The sequence below is a fragment of the Pituophis catenifer genome, unplaced genomic scaffold (assembly GCF_029215685.1).
Source record: "Pituophis catenifer annectens isolate HBS135680 unplaced genomic scaffold, rPitCat1.0.hap2 SCAF_9, whole genome shotgun sequence".
In the NCBI taxonomy this organism is placed as follows: domain Eukaryota; kingdom Metazoa; phylum Chordata; class Lepidosauria; order Squamata; family Colubridae; genus Pituophis; species Pituophis catenifer.
The window spans coordinates 13,927,639-13,940,554 of NW_027256889.1; the positions used below are offsets into that span (position 1 = coordinate 13,927,639).

Below are 12,916 nucleotides of genomic sequence, written 5' to 3' on the forward strand. Positions count from 1 at the left end.
CAAAGCAATATATAACTCTGAGTGCTATTGCTATCAAAGGGCAACATACATATGACCCTTTTTCAGTTATGACCGATGTAACAACCCCATGGTCATGTGATCAAAATTCAGACGCTGGGCAACTGACTCATATCTATGACAGTCACAGTATCCCAGGGTCACATCATCCCCTTTTCCGACCTTCTGACAAGCAAAGTCAAGAGGGAAGCCAGATTCACCTGTTACTAACTTAACAACTGCAGTGATCCTTTTAACCACTCTGGCACAAAACGTCGTAAAATGAAGCAAAGTTCATTTTTGCTAAGTGAAATATTTACTAAGCGAAACGTTTCACTTAGCAACAGAAATGTTGGGCTCCAGTCTGGTCGTAAGTCGAGGAATACCAGTATAATGATGATACAGGAGTGGTGGGGACAATTCTGAATTATTAAATTACAAGGTCAATAAGTTATCATGCCCGTTGGAGTCCATTCCACCTACAAAGTACCATGACGGGAGGCTCGAAACGCCACACACACACACACACACACATCTCCTGATTAAATCCAACACTGGGCCGTGGTTAAAGGAGCGCGTCCCCTTTAAGAGCCGCCGCCGCGTGCTGGAAAAAAACAGCCCAGCTTCGAAAGCGCCGCCGCAAAAGCTGCCTGGGAAGCTACGGCGACTCGCGGCGTCACGTGACGTGCCTACGTCAGCGCGCACGCCTTTGCGTGCGTGTCCTACGCCAGCGAGAGGCAGCGAGAGGGAGGGGGGCGAAAAAAAAAAATCGCCGCCGCCGACGCCGCTTCCCCCCCCCTCACCCGGCCGCCCCCGCGTGGAGCCCAGCGCGTGCAACGCCGCCCCTCCGTCGTCGTCGTCGTCGTCCCCGGCGCGGGATCCCCGCGCTGGTTCTTCTTTGGCGAGGGAAATGCCTCGGGTCTATATCGGGCGCCTTAGCTACCAGGCCCGAGAGCGGGACGTGGAGCGCTTCTTTAAAGGCTACGGGAAAATCCTCGAAGTGGATCTCAAGAACGGGTGAGGCGGGTTTTAAATCTTCTCACTCCGCCTGCCCGTTTGCCGGGAGATCCTCTCTGGGCCTAAACACGGCCCGGGTTTTCATCCCGCGGTTTCTTCCTGTCAGAGCGGCCTTTTTTTTTTTTTCTTCCCTAAAGCGCATGCGCGCCCTTTCTCTGTCCTTTCCCGCGCGCGCCTCTCTCTCCCTTTCTTCCCCCCCCTCCGCCCCCCCCCAGCGATCCTCCTGCCTTTCTCCGAGATCCTCCTGGGGGGGGGTGCGTGGTGGGGAGGGGGAAGCCTTGAAGTCGCTCCTGGGCCAAGTTCCGTGTTTGACCCGTCTTGTGGTCCGTGCGGTGCTGTTGGGAGGAAGATTTGGGCGCTCGTCTCCGGGTCAAGGCAGGCTTGGAAACCTCTTTACGAAGGGGGGGGGGTGTTGTGTTGGGGTTACCCCACATCCAATCGATCTTCCCTGGATTTCTTAGCCCGCCTTTTTTATATGCAGGAGCATAAAAAGCTTTCATTCCCCCGAACTCTCTGGGCTGAGAAGTGGGCTTGACCGGCCCAAAGTCACCCTCTCTCTCGGAGTTTTCAGTGGCCGAGGATGGACTTTGAACCTGCATTTCTTCCCTCCTCCAGCACCTTCGCTACAGGTAGTCCTCGACTTACGGCCACAGCGGAGGCCCAACATTTCTGGGTGCTAAGCGAAACGTGCGTTAAGTGAGTTTTGGCCCCTCCCGTTGGATGACTTTCCTTTGTCATCGTTGTGAAGGCAGTTTCACGGGGCAGTTTGTTAAAGTTAGTAACACAGTTGTTTAATGAAATCTGGCTCTCCCTCTCCCCCCCTCCCCCAAATTGACTTTGCTGGTCAAAAGGGGGATGGTATGACTTCTGGGACACTACAACCGTCATAAATATGAGTCCGTTGCCAAGCCTCTGAATTTTGATCGAGCCACCATGTAAGTCGCTTTTTCAGTGCCGTTGTAAACTTCGGAACGGTCACTAAACGAATTGCTGTAAACTGAGGACTACCTGTATTTGGGGTTGTTGTGTTTTGGGGGAGGGGGTGCTTTCAAGTAAGCCTTTGACTCCTGGAGACTGACTGGACTTGTTCGGTCAGTTTTCCTGGTGAGGTTTTTCAGAAGTAGTTTGCCATCTAGGGCTGAGACAGAGGGACCCAGCCCATAATCATGCAGCTGGCTTCTTGCTAAAGGCTGGACTTAAAACAAATGATCTCCAAAGTTTCTAGCCTGATGCCTTAACCACTGCATCAGACTGGCTCTGCTTTCACTGTTACACCTGCCGAAAGCTTGGATGTTGCTATTATAATTTTTTATCCCACCTTTTAAAAAGATATATGTGTAACTGGCAGAGGCAAGCATAATAACTCTGCCTTCTGTTTTCCCCACAAAAGCCTTGTGAGGTGGGCTGGGCTGTGAGAGTGTGACTGGCCCAAAGTCACTCAGCCAACTTTCATGCCAAAGGGAGGCCTAGAACTCACAGGCTGTAGGTCAGCACCTTCACCAATACACCAAACTGGCTCTCTTGCTTTCATCTCGTGTTTAAAGTCTTACTGTAGGACAAAATGAAATGTCTTCTTTCCTGAAGGAAGACGAGAAGCTGGAAATGGGTCCTGGATGAAGCCCTTTTCTTAATGAACGAGCAGTACTGGAAGCTGCCGTGTACTGTCTGGGTTCATGCATTGTGTTGTGCTATGATTGACCATGGCTTATTGAATATCTAACAGCCAGATCCACAACAATATGGTAAGCCACAAACTATGGTTTACAAACCAGAGTGGTTCAATTCAGGCAACATGCCAAACCAAGACTAGGCAAACCAATTTTGATGTGGCATTTTGTACAATGGGTAAACAGCATCTTGCATGGACCATTAATCTAATTTCAGTGTTAAGTCTTTTTTGGTTTAACTGGAGATGTTAGATGTTAAAACTGGGATTTTTTAATAACGGATCCTCTATGTCTAATCAGCGGCCATTCTAATAAATAATTATATAGTGCTTGACATTTTGGACTTGGATCAGGAAAATAATGGTTGCTTAGAAAATATATGCTATGCTGTTTTTACTTATTGTTGAATTTAAACAAATCTCATGTAAAATCCATTTTTAGCACTTGTAAAACAGTACGGTGAAATATGTATGTGTTTAAAACCAATCCCATTGCATTTTGGGATATGTTTACAGAACATATTCTCTCATGAGAGGGCTTAAGTTTAAAGGGAGTAGGCTTCATTCCTTTCATCAAGAATTATTTCATGACAGAATTGTAACAGAGCAGCGCTAGGTGTGTTTATTTGAAATACTATTTAATTTACTCTAGGTATTCTCATGTAAATATGCATACACATTTTAAAGTATTTCTTTAAAAAATGACAAGTTTATAAAAATAATTATATAGTTGAAATATTTCTTCTGTAAAGGAGCACTGTGAAATAGATACAGTAGTAGTGGTGCAACAGTAGGCAGGCGTCCATAATCCTCTATAGTAGCTGATTGACCAGGAAATCATTGCCACATTAGGATAAATTTTCCAGGATATGTGAATTATACATGACTAAATCTTGCATGGGTTTCTTTAGTTGAGCAGGTTCTTTTTAGCACAAACACTTGTAACAGCTATCAGAAGATGAAAAAATGTTAGTTATTCCTTATAGTATATAAGATAAAACTTTAATTGTAAAGCCCCCTATTTAATAGTCTTTACTTGCAAGAATTAATATTTATATCTCATTATATTTGTGATATCATTTTTCAAATGATACAAATTATGTATTTTCCTTCAAATTCATGTCATGCATACTGTCATTATAGACATAATTATAGACATAATGCAGGCTGATGCAGACATTTGGTAATAGCATGCTAAAATGATGTTTTACTATACTGTATGAACAATTAGCAAACAAAAGTTCTTGCACTTAATAATAAACTAATGGTGATGCCATCTAGATTTATAAATGTCATAAACTAATAAAAAGAACCAAACAGGATCAGTTCTTGGTATTCAAGCAATGTTCAAGTTGACCTTAGTTTGAACATAGATTTCTGAAGGTGATTTCTATTCTTTGCCCATCTTCAGATATCCCACGATGCTTTGAAGAATAAGAAACTTCCTCTTTTACTTTTGATTAACTGAGGTCTTTGCTGTCTATTGCAACAAATTGAGTAAAGGTAACTGGCAAATTTTCAGAAAGCCAGGTTCAAAACTGATAGAAAATATATATATCGTATTTTTTGCTCCATAAGTTGCATCTGACAATAAGACGCACCTGGGTTTAGAGGAGGAAAACAAGAAAAAAAAATCAGGGGGCGCCTGAGAGGACCACAGATAGATGTCTTCTCATGTGTCAGCTCTGCCTATTGACTCCTGCACTGCAGAAAAGGGACAGAAGAGGTGGGCAATGACAAAGACAGAAGAGGGGGGATTCAGCACTGTAAAAGGACCCCGTTTTCGCGGCACGGCTGCTATTCACCAAAGGACCGGCACTGATGCACAGACATTGGTGCCGGTTCTTGGGGGAGAAAAGTGTTGTCTTATGGAGCGAAAAATACGGTAGTTTATTGAACTTCTAGACCTGGGGTCCCCAAGCCCTGGTCCAGGGTCCGGCATCAGGACACAGCATGCCAGAAACAGGGCTGCGCAAACAAGTGAATCCCCATCCGCAGGATGAAGGCAGCATGCGAAATCACTCCCCCTCCGGTCCACAGAAAAATCTCCATGGAACCGGTCCCTGTTGCACAAAAAGTTGGAGTTGCTACTTTAGACAGCATAGTAAAGTAAATAATTACTTAAAAATAGAAGTATAATTTTTCAAATTATTAACAGTAAAAGTTCATGGGGTATTCAAGAGATTTTGCATATTACACTAAATTATTTTGTTGTAATTTGAGCACACTCTTCTATTTTCAGTAAGTAGCCAAATTTAATTTTTCAGCTTAATTTTTCTAACTACTCAAATTTGAGGAGATGAATGCCATCAGAATCTTTCTCTAGTACAAGGAGTGGATTGCAACTAGAGAAATATAATTTCTGATAATTTGAAAGTTTGAAAAAGCACTTTTCTCCATTTGGTAGAAAAGTATTTTATTTTTTTGTTATCAACCCAAATATTTAATTCTTTAACTACATTAATTATTTCAGATAGCATGTACATTTTATACTATCTGGCTTTTTTTAGAAGCCTTTATGAATGAACCATCTCAAGATAATTTATAAAAAAAGAATCCTGCCTAGATATTTACTTGGATGTTATATTTATATGTACGTGTGTTAGTGAAGCTAACTCCCAGTAAAACATGCATAGGATTACAAACTCAACAGAATAAATGTTTTAACTTTTTGCAACCAAAATTACAGATTTTGGTAATCTGAATCATCTAATTCTAGAGAATGCTACAATCTGTTTCACCATATGCTACTCAAGCATATGTCTCTAGTAAACAGGAACATTATGGCATAACATTAAAGACTAAAAGCATATTTGGATATTATAAAATGTTCTAGAGTTAAAAAATAGTAATGAAATATTAATGCAAAAGGTTTCCTTCCATTAAACATTCTAATACTTTTTTAATGGGTGACTTACACAGTTGGAAAATATATCACTCATTTAAAAAGAGATTATGTTTCATAATAAGGCCCTTTTTAAGAATTCCTCTAATTTTTTGCTTCTGCTTTCGGGAAATAGAAGAAAGTAATTAGCAAAATGTGGAAGGCATAACGTTTTTTTCTGAAATTGCCTCAGTTTGCTTCTTTTGTTCTTCCCTTCCTTTCCTCATATTTGAAAACAGCAGCTCACTCTAGTCAGCCCTGTAAGAATTTCTTACTTATCAGATGGTCAGGTAAGTATTTCTATTCAGAAGCTGTTCACAACAGCCCAAAGGACATCCTTTGTTTCTTTGGTGACCACTAGCCTTTAAGCAATGCCAATTGCCCAGGGTCTCGTAAACGCAGGAAGATCCTGTACAGAATTTCCATATGGTCCATCTATATCAGAAATTTTCAAAAGAGCCAAATTGGCTTCTGTAAAGTTACCAGCCTCCTAACTGTGTTTTTATGTTGTGTGGTCTACTTCCTGTCTATAATGTGCTTTAAATAACTGATTTTTTTGTCTTTTTAAAAGAAAAAGTTATAAAAGCCTTAATGCCAGAGAGCTGTTTGTCTCTGTAATTTCTTAAGCTATTAGTACCTGCTGCCATAACCCACTTTATGCTTTGTACCTTTTTTAATAGTTACATCATGCTCTTCCTGTTAATGGCAACAAAGGAAAAGCCTTTGTTGCCATCATCAGGCTTAGTTTTTGTTTGGAGGAAGATGTTTTCTGAAATACGTATCTCCTACATTCCCTAAGTTTCAAAATAGTTCCTACTGCCAGCGGACTTGCTGGTGACATATTTGATTCTGGAGTAGTCTCTTCTCTTCTCCAGGTATGGCTTTGTTGAGTTTGATGATGTGCGTGATGCAGACGATGCTGTTTATGAACTAAATGGCAAAGATCTTTGTGGGGAGCGTGTAATTGTTGAGCATGCTCGAGGCCCTCGTCGTGACAGCAGTTATGGTTCTGGACGCAGTAAGCACTACATACCATTGTACCAGTGACTCTTCTTTCTATTAAAATAGAATATTTTTTTAAACGTAAACTTTGACTACTGTGGTTTCTATTAAAGTAATATCTGGATGTTAATTTGTATTAAACTTTTAAATTAAATAAATGAGATTTAATTTTTGTTATTTTACTTTTGTAAATATTTAAATGGTTTACTTGTAATGTAAATATTTGTTTAACATAGACTTAACTAAGACCTCAATGTTTCAATTAAGAGTCCTTTGAGGCTAAGATGACTGCCTGTTCCATTTGCTGACCCTGGGTTGCCTTTCCATGAGTGGCTCTTTGACCTTTGTGGCCCTTGGCTGACCAAAAGGAAGCCATGTGACGACCGCAACTTTTTCCCATTAGACCTGGGTGGTGAGGACCCCAAGGGTTAGAGAGAGATGTGATTAATCTGAAATAGGTGCCTGAAAACCATTATTCATGTCAGATATTCAGAAAACTTTAAATCAATGTAAGTAACATTAGTAACTGACTATAGTGATTTGGTTGTTTTGTTTTCAAAAAATGTTATTTTTTAAAAAAACGTAACTGTAGATGCATGTTCGATATTGGTAGTTAATGTAAAATATACAGTCTTATTGTAATATTCTAGACATACATACATAGATTTCTGGCTGGCTCTATTAATATAACATTTAAAGCAAGGAGATTGTAGTTTAGGCTGGGGTGGGGGTGGGAAATTGTTAACATAATTTTTGGCTAGACTAGTTCTTACATTGTTTGGAGGGGGGGCGGGGGGGATGTAGGCTTAATTCCTAACTCCACTATATTAGCTAAAGTACTGCATCTGCTTATCACATCTCAAGGTGGATATGGTTATAGAAGAAGTGGAAGAGATAAGTATGGGCCTCCGACCCGTACTGAATACAGATTGATCGTTGAAAATCTGTCAAGCCGTTGCAGTTGGCAGGATTTGAAGGTAAGTGGTGTCTGGGCTTCTGCCAGTTCTGATTTAGTGATAGATAGTGCAAACATAAATTGAAGTCTTAATTCTTGCTATATGATCCATACCAAAGGAAATAGATACTTGTTTCCCAAAGAAAGTCTTTACAGTTTTTATTTGAAATCTTAATGCAGTATACTAAGCACAATTGTGAGCTTGAGCATGAAGTGCTCACTGTCTATGCTCTTTTTATTACCTATATTACATTACCTATTAAGTACAGAGAAATGCTTCCAAATGAACAGAAGTCTCTCTATCAAATCTCACACATGGCCTCGATCTTTTAGAAACTATTCAGAAAAACTAAGAGCAACTGCTTCTTTGGGGCATTTGAATTGGCTAACCTACTTGTCATGGCTACATACAGGTCACTGGAAAAGTTCTTTATCTCTAGGGATTCAAACTGTTCTCAAGTAGTCCTTAACTTACAGCCACAATGGAGCCCAAATTTTCTGTTGCTGAGGCAGTTGTTAAGTTAATGTCTCATTTTACAACCATTTTTGCCACGGTTGTTAAATGAATCACTAGTTAAGTTAGTGACACGGTTGTTAAGTGGATTTAGCTTCCCTGAGTTCGCTTGTTAGAAGGTCAAAAAGGATGATCACATGGACCCAGAACATTGCAACCATCATAAATATGAGTCAGTTGTCAAGCATCTGAATTTCATGCAGCAATTCAGATGCTGCAACAGTCATAAGTATGAAAAATAGTCATATATCATTTTTTTCAGTGCCATTGTAACTTTGAACATCACTAAACAAACTTGTAAGTCAAGGATTATCTGTACTTTTCCTGGAGGAGATAAATATGTTTATTGCGGATGCAGAGTAGCCCTCAGACAAAGAAACACTAAAAAAAACTATGTGTATGCATGTGTGTACTTTTCTGCCTCTTCAAGTTATAAATCATGAGCTTTTTTGGATTGCTTACAATGCATTTCTCTTGCAGGGCTGTTGATTACACCTTTATTGTAAGGGTGTACCCAATGGTATTGTCTAGTCCTTGGGGTCTTGTTTCCACCTTGCAAACTCCAGCCTTTATAAGTACCTCCATTTTTGCCCTCCCCCAATTGATTTCTTATCCTGTTCCATCTCCTTTTAAAATTCTACAAAAATGATGCCCTGAAAAGCAAGGTATTTTAGGTAAAATTAGCAATTATTTATGATACCTAGAAGTTGAGAGGTAGATATATAGAAATGAGATCTTGATCAATAAATCAGTAATTAATTTTAGACATATAGATACTACATGTGCATATCAGGACATGACCAGGGGTGTATGTATATATGTGTTTCATTTTTTCATTTGTAGCAGTATCAGAGTTGGACAAAGATATTGAAACCCTGTATCTGTTTTTAGGATTATATGCGTCAGGCAGGTGAAGTGACATATGCTGACGCACACAAGGGGAAAAAAAACGAAGGTGTGATTGAATTCAAATCTTATTCAGACATGAAAAGAGCCCTTGAAAAACTGGATGGGACAGAAGTAAATGGTAGAAAGATAAGACTAGTGGAAGACAGACCTGGGTCCAGGCGCCGCCGTTCTTACTCCAGAAGTCGTACTCATTCAAGGTAAGTTTGTTCATAATATCATGCTTACTACGGCAATAGTTCAGAATAGTTAATGAAAAATAACAGGATATTCACTTGCAGGAAAAGCAGTGAAGTGTTAGAAGAACTGAAATTGTCATAATGAGTTGTGCTGGTGATAAAGAAAAAGAGGTGTGGTTCAAGTTATGACTTGGCATTATACTGTTGAGCAACCAGGACAGTTAACTTTACAGATACAGAATCTATATCTCCAGCCTCCATTTGCCATTGAGGCAAGCCATAGCCTTTTCATTTGAGGGAGCAGATAAATTACCTGTCTGAGGGAAGGGATGTATGATCCTTTCCCAGAGGCATTGCTGTAAAGCTGTTCTACAGAGAAGCAGATAATGGAATTTATATGGGAAAATTATATGAATTGAGGATCTCTGTATGAAAGCTGGAACCTGGTGAAACTGAACAACTTATGTTTTGAAGCCATCTTTTACTGTATTTAAAATGTTGTTACATTTTACTTTTTATTTACAAATACATAAATATAGTACAATCTTGCAAGCTAGAATCAGAAGCCAGATCCAACATAAGAATGGCAGTATCTCATTGGCAGAACATATATTTAGGTTGTAAAATGTCACAAAATCATTGCCTGGCATGTTTAGATAAAATTTTGAAAAATAGCCTGGAAAGTTATTATCAATTATTGCAGAGAATAATAGCTAAGGCTGATCAATGACTTGAGTTTTATTCAAGAGTTTCCTTCACATGTTCAGGTCAACACTTAAGTAGTACTGAACAGCTTTTAACTCTATAGAATATCAGTTGGAACCCTTATAGTGAAGGGTTCCGGGTCATGCAGAAATATTTGAATGTACAAAAAATGGTTTTCACTAAAAGCATGGAAACTGTCTATTAAATAATGCACAACTTTTCTTGAAGATAAAACAAATAAAATAACAAATTGGATCTTTCTCTGCAATGTAAAGCTATTGGAAAAGTCTTGTGTCTTTGTAGTTTGTTGTAACAAAATTATTATCTAAACAACTTACTTCCTCCTGCTTTCTTTTCTTATTCCAGTGAGCCCTCTGACCACAATTGCATTCTCTTTTATTTCATCTATTTACATCTTTGTCAAAGCTGCCTTTTGTTTTCCTCCATCACTTAATGAAACTAATCTTATCTCTGACATTAGAAGGCTTTATGGAGCCCCATTTGCAAAAAAAAACTTAGATTTCTACTTAGAAAACTTAGATATATAGACAGAACTATGCTGTCTCAGAAATGCTCTAGAGAGATAGTGCCTTCTGTTGTACTGTGCTATGCAGCTTGAAAGGGGATTTCTGTGCCCTGCTCAGCTGATTCTCTTGAACGCCCATGGTGACTTAACAACTGTGACACGATTGTATTACCTCCAGGTCTCGCTCTCGAAGCAGACATTCCCGTAAAAGCAGGAGTCGTAGTGGCAGTAGTAAAAGCAGCCATTCAAAGAGCAGATCACGATCCAGGTATAGTGACGTTTAATTAATAGTGGACATAATTTAAGCTTATGCTCCAGTAACATGCACTCTAAAAAAAGTTGTGGTGGTGTAATAATTGCTCTTCAGGAACAGTTTATATATTGTTATAATCAACAATTATATGCCTTACCCAGTGGGATGCAGGGGGTTATTAAGCATTTAGAATATCATTGAAATCCTAATTGTGAAAATTTAAACAGTGTTATTATTTAAGTAGTCGGCATATTTACAGTCTGAAATTTGAACTGTCTGAGACATCTGCTGTATTATAAGATAAAGATTTGGCACTACCAAATCATTGAATACCTGCAAAACTTTCTACTTTTTTCCTTTTGACTACCAGGTCTAGATCTCATTCCAGAAGCAAAAGCCGCAGTCGGAGCAAAAGTCATAGCAGAGGCCAAAAGGAAAAAAGCAGGAGTCCAAGTAAAGATGATAAAAGCAGGAGCCGCAGTAGAAGCGCCGAGAAATCTCGAAGTAAAAGTAAAGACAAATCACAGGATATAGTTGAAAATGATGGTGACCACCAAGCAAAAAGCAGAAGTCCCAGCAAGGAAAAGAGTAAGAGTAAAAGCCGCAGTAGGAGTGGCAGTAAAGAGAGGGTAGAAAGAGAGGAAAGGAGAAGCGTAAGGGGCAGTCGGAGTAAAGAGAGAGAGAAGAGTGTCAGCAAGGGAAGGAGCAGGAGTAAAGAAAGGAGCAGGAGTAGAAGCCGTAGCAAGAGCAAGGACAAAAGGAAAGGTAGGAAGAGGAGCAGGGAGGCCAGTAGGAGCAGGAGCAGGAGTCACAGCAGAAATGAGAGAAACAAGAGAAGGAATAAACATGACAGCAAGTCTAGTAGCAAGAAGAAAAAGAGAGAAGATCAAGAGCGGTCCAGGTCCAGGTCCAGGTCCAGGTCTCAGTCTCAGTCTCGGTCTCAATCCAAGGAAAAAGAGCGTATAAAAACAGAACCTGACCCGAAAGACGCCAAAGGTGAGGGTGAGGAAATGGACACCAGTTGTAGATCAAGATCAAGATCAAATTCCAAGTCTAAAAATGTCAAATCAGAATCTCGCTCCAGATCCAAATCAGTTTCAAAAACGAGATCCCAGTCGAAGTCTAGATCGAGATCTGCTTCTAGGTCACATTCTCGATCTAGGTCGCGATCTCGTTCCAGATCCTAAACTTGCTGCAACCCACATTTAGAGCTCTATGAGAAGTCTTTTGTACATGTTTGGTAGTTGTAGCACAAGTGATTGGAGTAGAACACATGTCACTGCTGTACATTTTTAATAACCCCCCCCTCCCCAATGGTGTGTTGTAAGTGTAAGTCCAGTGCTCCCTCTCTGTTGCACATTCTGGTACTAGAGACCAAGGGTTTTCTTCAGGTATGGTTCATCATCCTAGATTTCCAGAACAGCCATAGAGAAGGAGCATTGCATTGATGGGCTTCTAAGATTGGAATGATGACTTCTAGGTAGGTATGGTAATTTCAACAATTTGCCCTTAAATTGATGCCCCTTGATGTATGCCATTTAGTGAAAAGTGCAAAGTCTTAAATTTCATAATACTTTTTTTTTTTTTGTTTCATTTCATATTTTGGACTTGCAGAATATGTGAATAGCACAGTCAGGAAAATAGATACCTACAGTAAACTATAGGAAGGGAAGAAACAAAAGTAGAGCTCCACATTCTGGTATTGTGACAATATCCTTGTTTTATATTTTTTATTTTTCCCCATCTTGCAAAAGTACAGTGACCCCTGTTTCCATTAAATTTGAATAAAGACTATTTTTGCTTGACCGGTTGTTGTAATGCTTTTAAGTTACGCTGCTTTTTCCCCTAAAAAAAATGTACAAGAGTTTCAAGTCAATCATGCAGCCCATTATAGGCAGAATTTGCAGCAAAGACTTCTGACATTTAATGATTTAACCAAAAAACAATGATTGTCCTTTTCCTTCCCAAATTCCTCCGCCACTTGGAGGGAGAGAAAAATATAAACTTGTGGGGAAACAATCTGTGTAATAATTGTAGTTCTAATAAAGTTTCCCTCATATCCTCAATTTACGGATCTATCCATCTAGTCTTCTTAGCCATGGTATGGAAGTGATTTTTACACATTTTTCCCCTAATTGCAATCCTGACATTCCAACTACTAATTAAATTCATTTCGGTATAGCTTTTGCTGCCAGTTGTGACACTGAAAACAAACTCCTGGTCTGAGAGTGTTCTCAGAGGCATCTCATTTTTTTTAATTCAGTACAGGTAGTCTTCATTTAACTATCACAATTCTGTTAAGCAAAGTGATT

General features: G+C 39.6%; 1 protein-coding gene across 1 annotated transcript; it reads left to right on the forward strand.

Moving 5' to 3' along the window:
* Positions 1–708: 708 nt before the first annotated feature.
* SRSF4 (serine and arginine rich splicing factor 4) lies at positions 709–12,409 on the forward strand. Its single transcript, XM_070949261.1, has 6 exons — positions 709–1,014; positions 6,440–6,582; positions 7,431–7,543; positions 8,927–9,141; positions 10,530–10,619; positions 10,975–12,409. The coding sequence occupies exons 1-6, from the start codon at positions 908–910 to the stop codon at positions 11,789–11,791; spliced, it is 1,485 nt and encodes a 494-aa protein (XP_070805362.1). The 5' UTR covers positions 709–907; the 3' UTR covers positions 11,792–12,409.
* Positions 12,410–12,916: the final 507 nt, after the last annotated feature.

Bases quoted from the DNA above. Each gene is read 5' to 3' on its own strand.
- SRSF4 (XM_070949261.1), top strand. From the start codon at position 908: ATGCCTCGGGTCTATATCGGGCGCCTTAGCTACCAGGCCCGAGAGCGG. The intron at 1,015-6,439 runs GTGAGGCGGGTT...TCTCTTCTCCAG, and splicing joins GAAGTGGATCTCAAGAACGG to GTATGGCTTTGTTGAGTTTG. The intron at 9,142-10,529 runs GTAAGTTTGTTC...TATTACCTCCAG, and splicing joins AGAAGTCGTACTCATTCAAG to GTCTCGCTCTCGAAGCAGAC.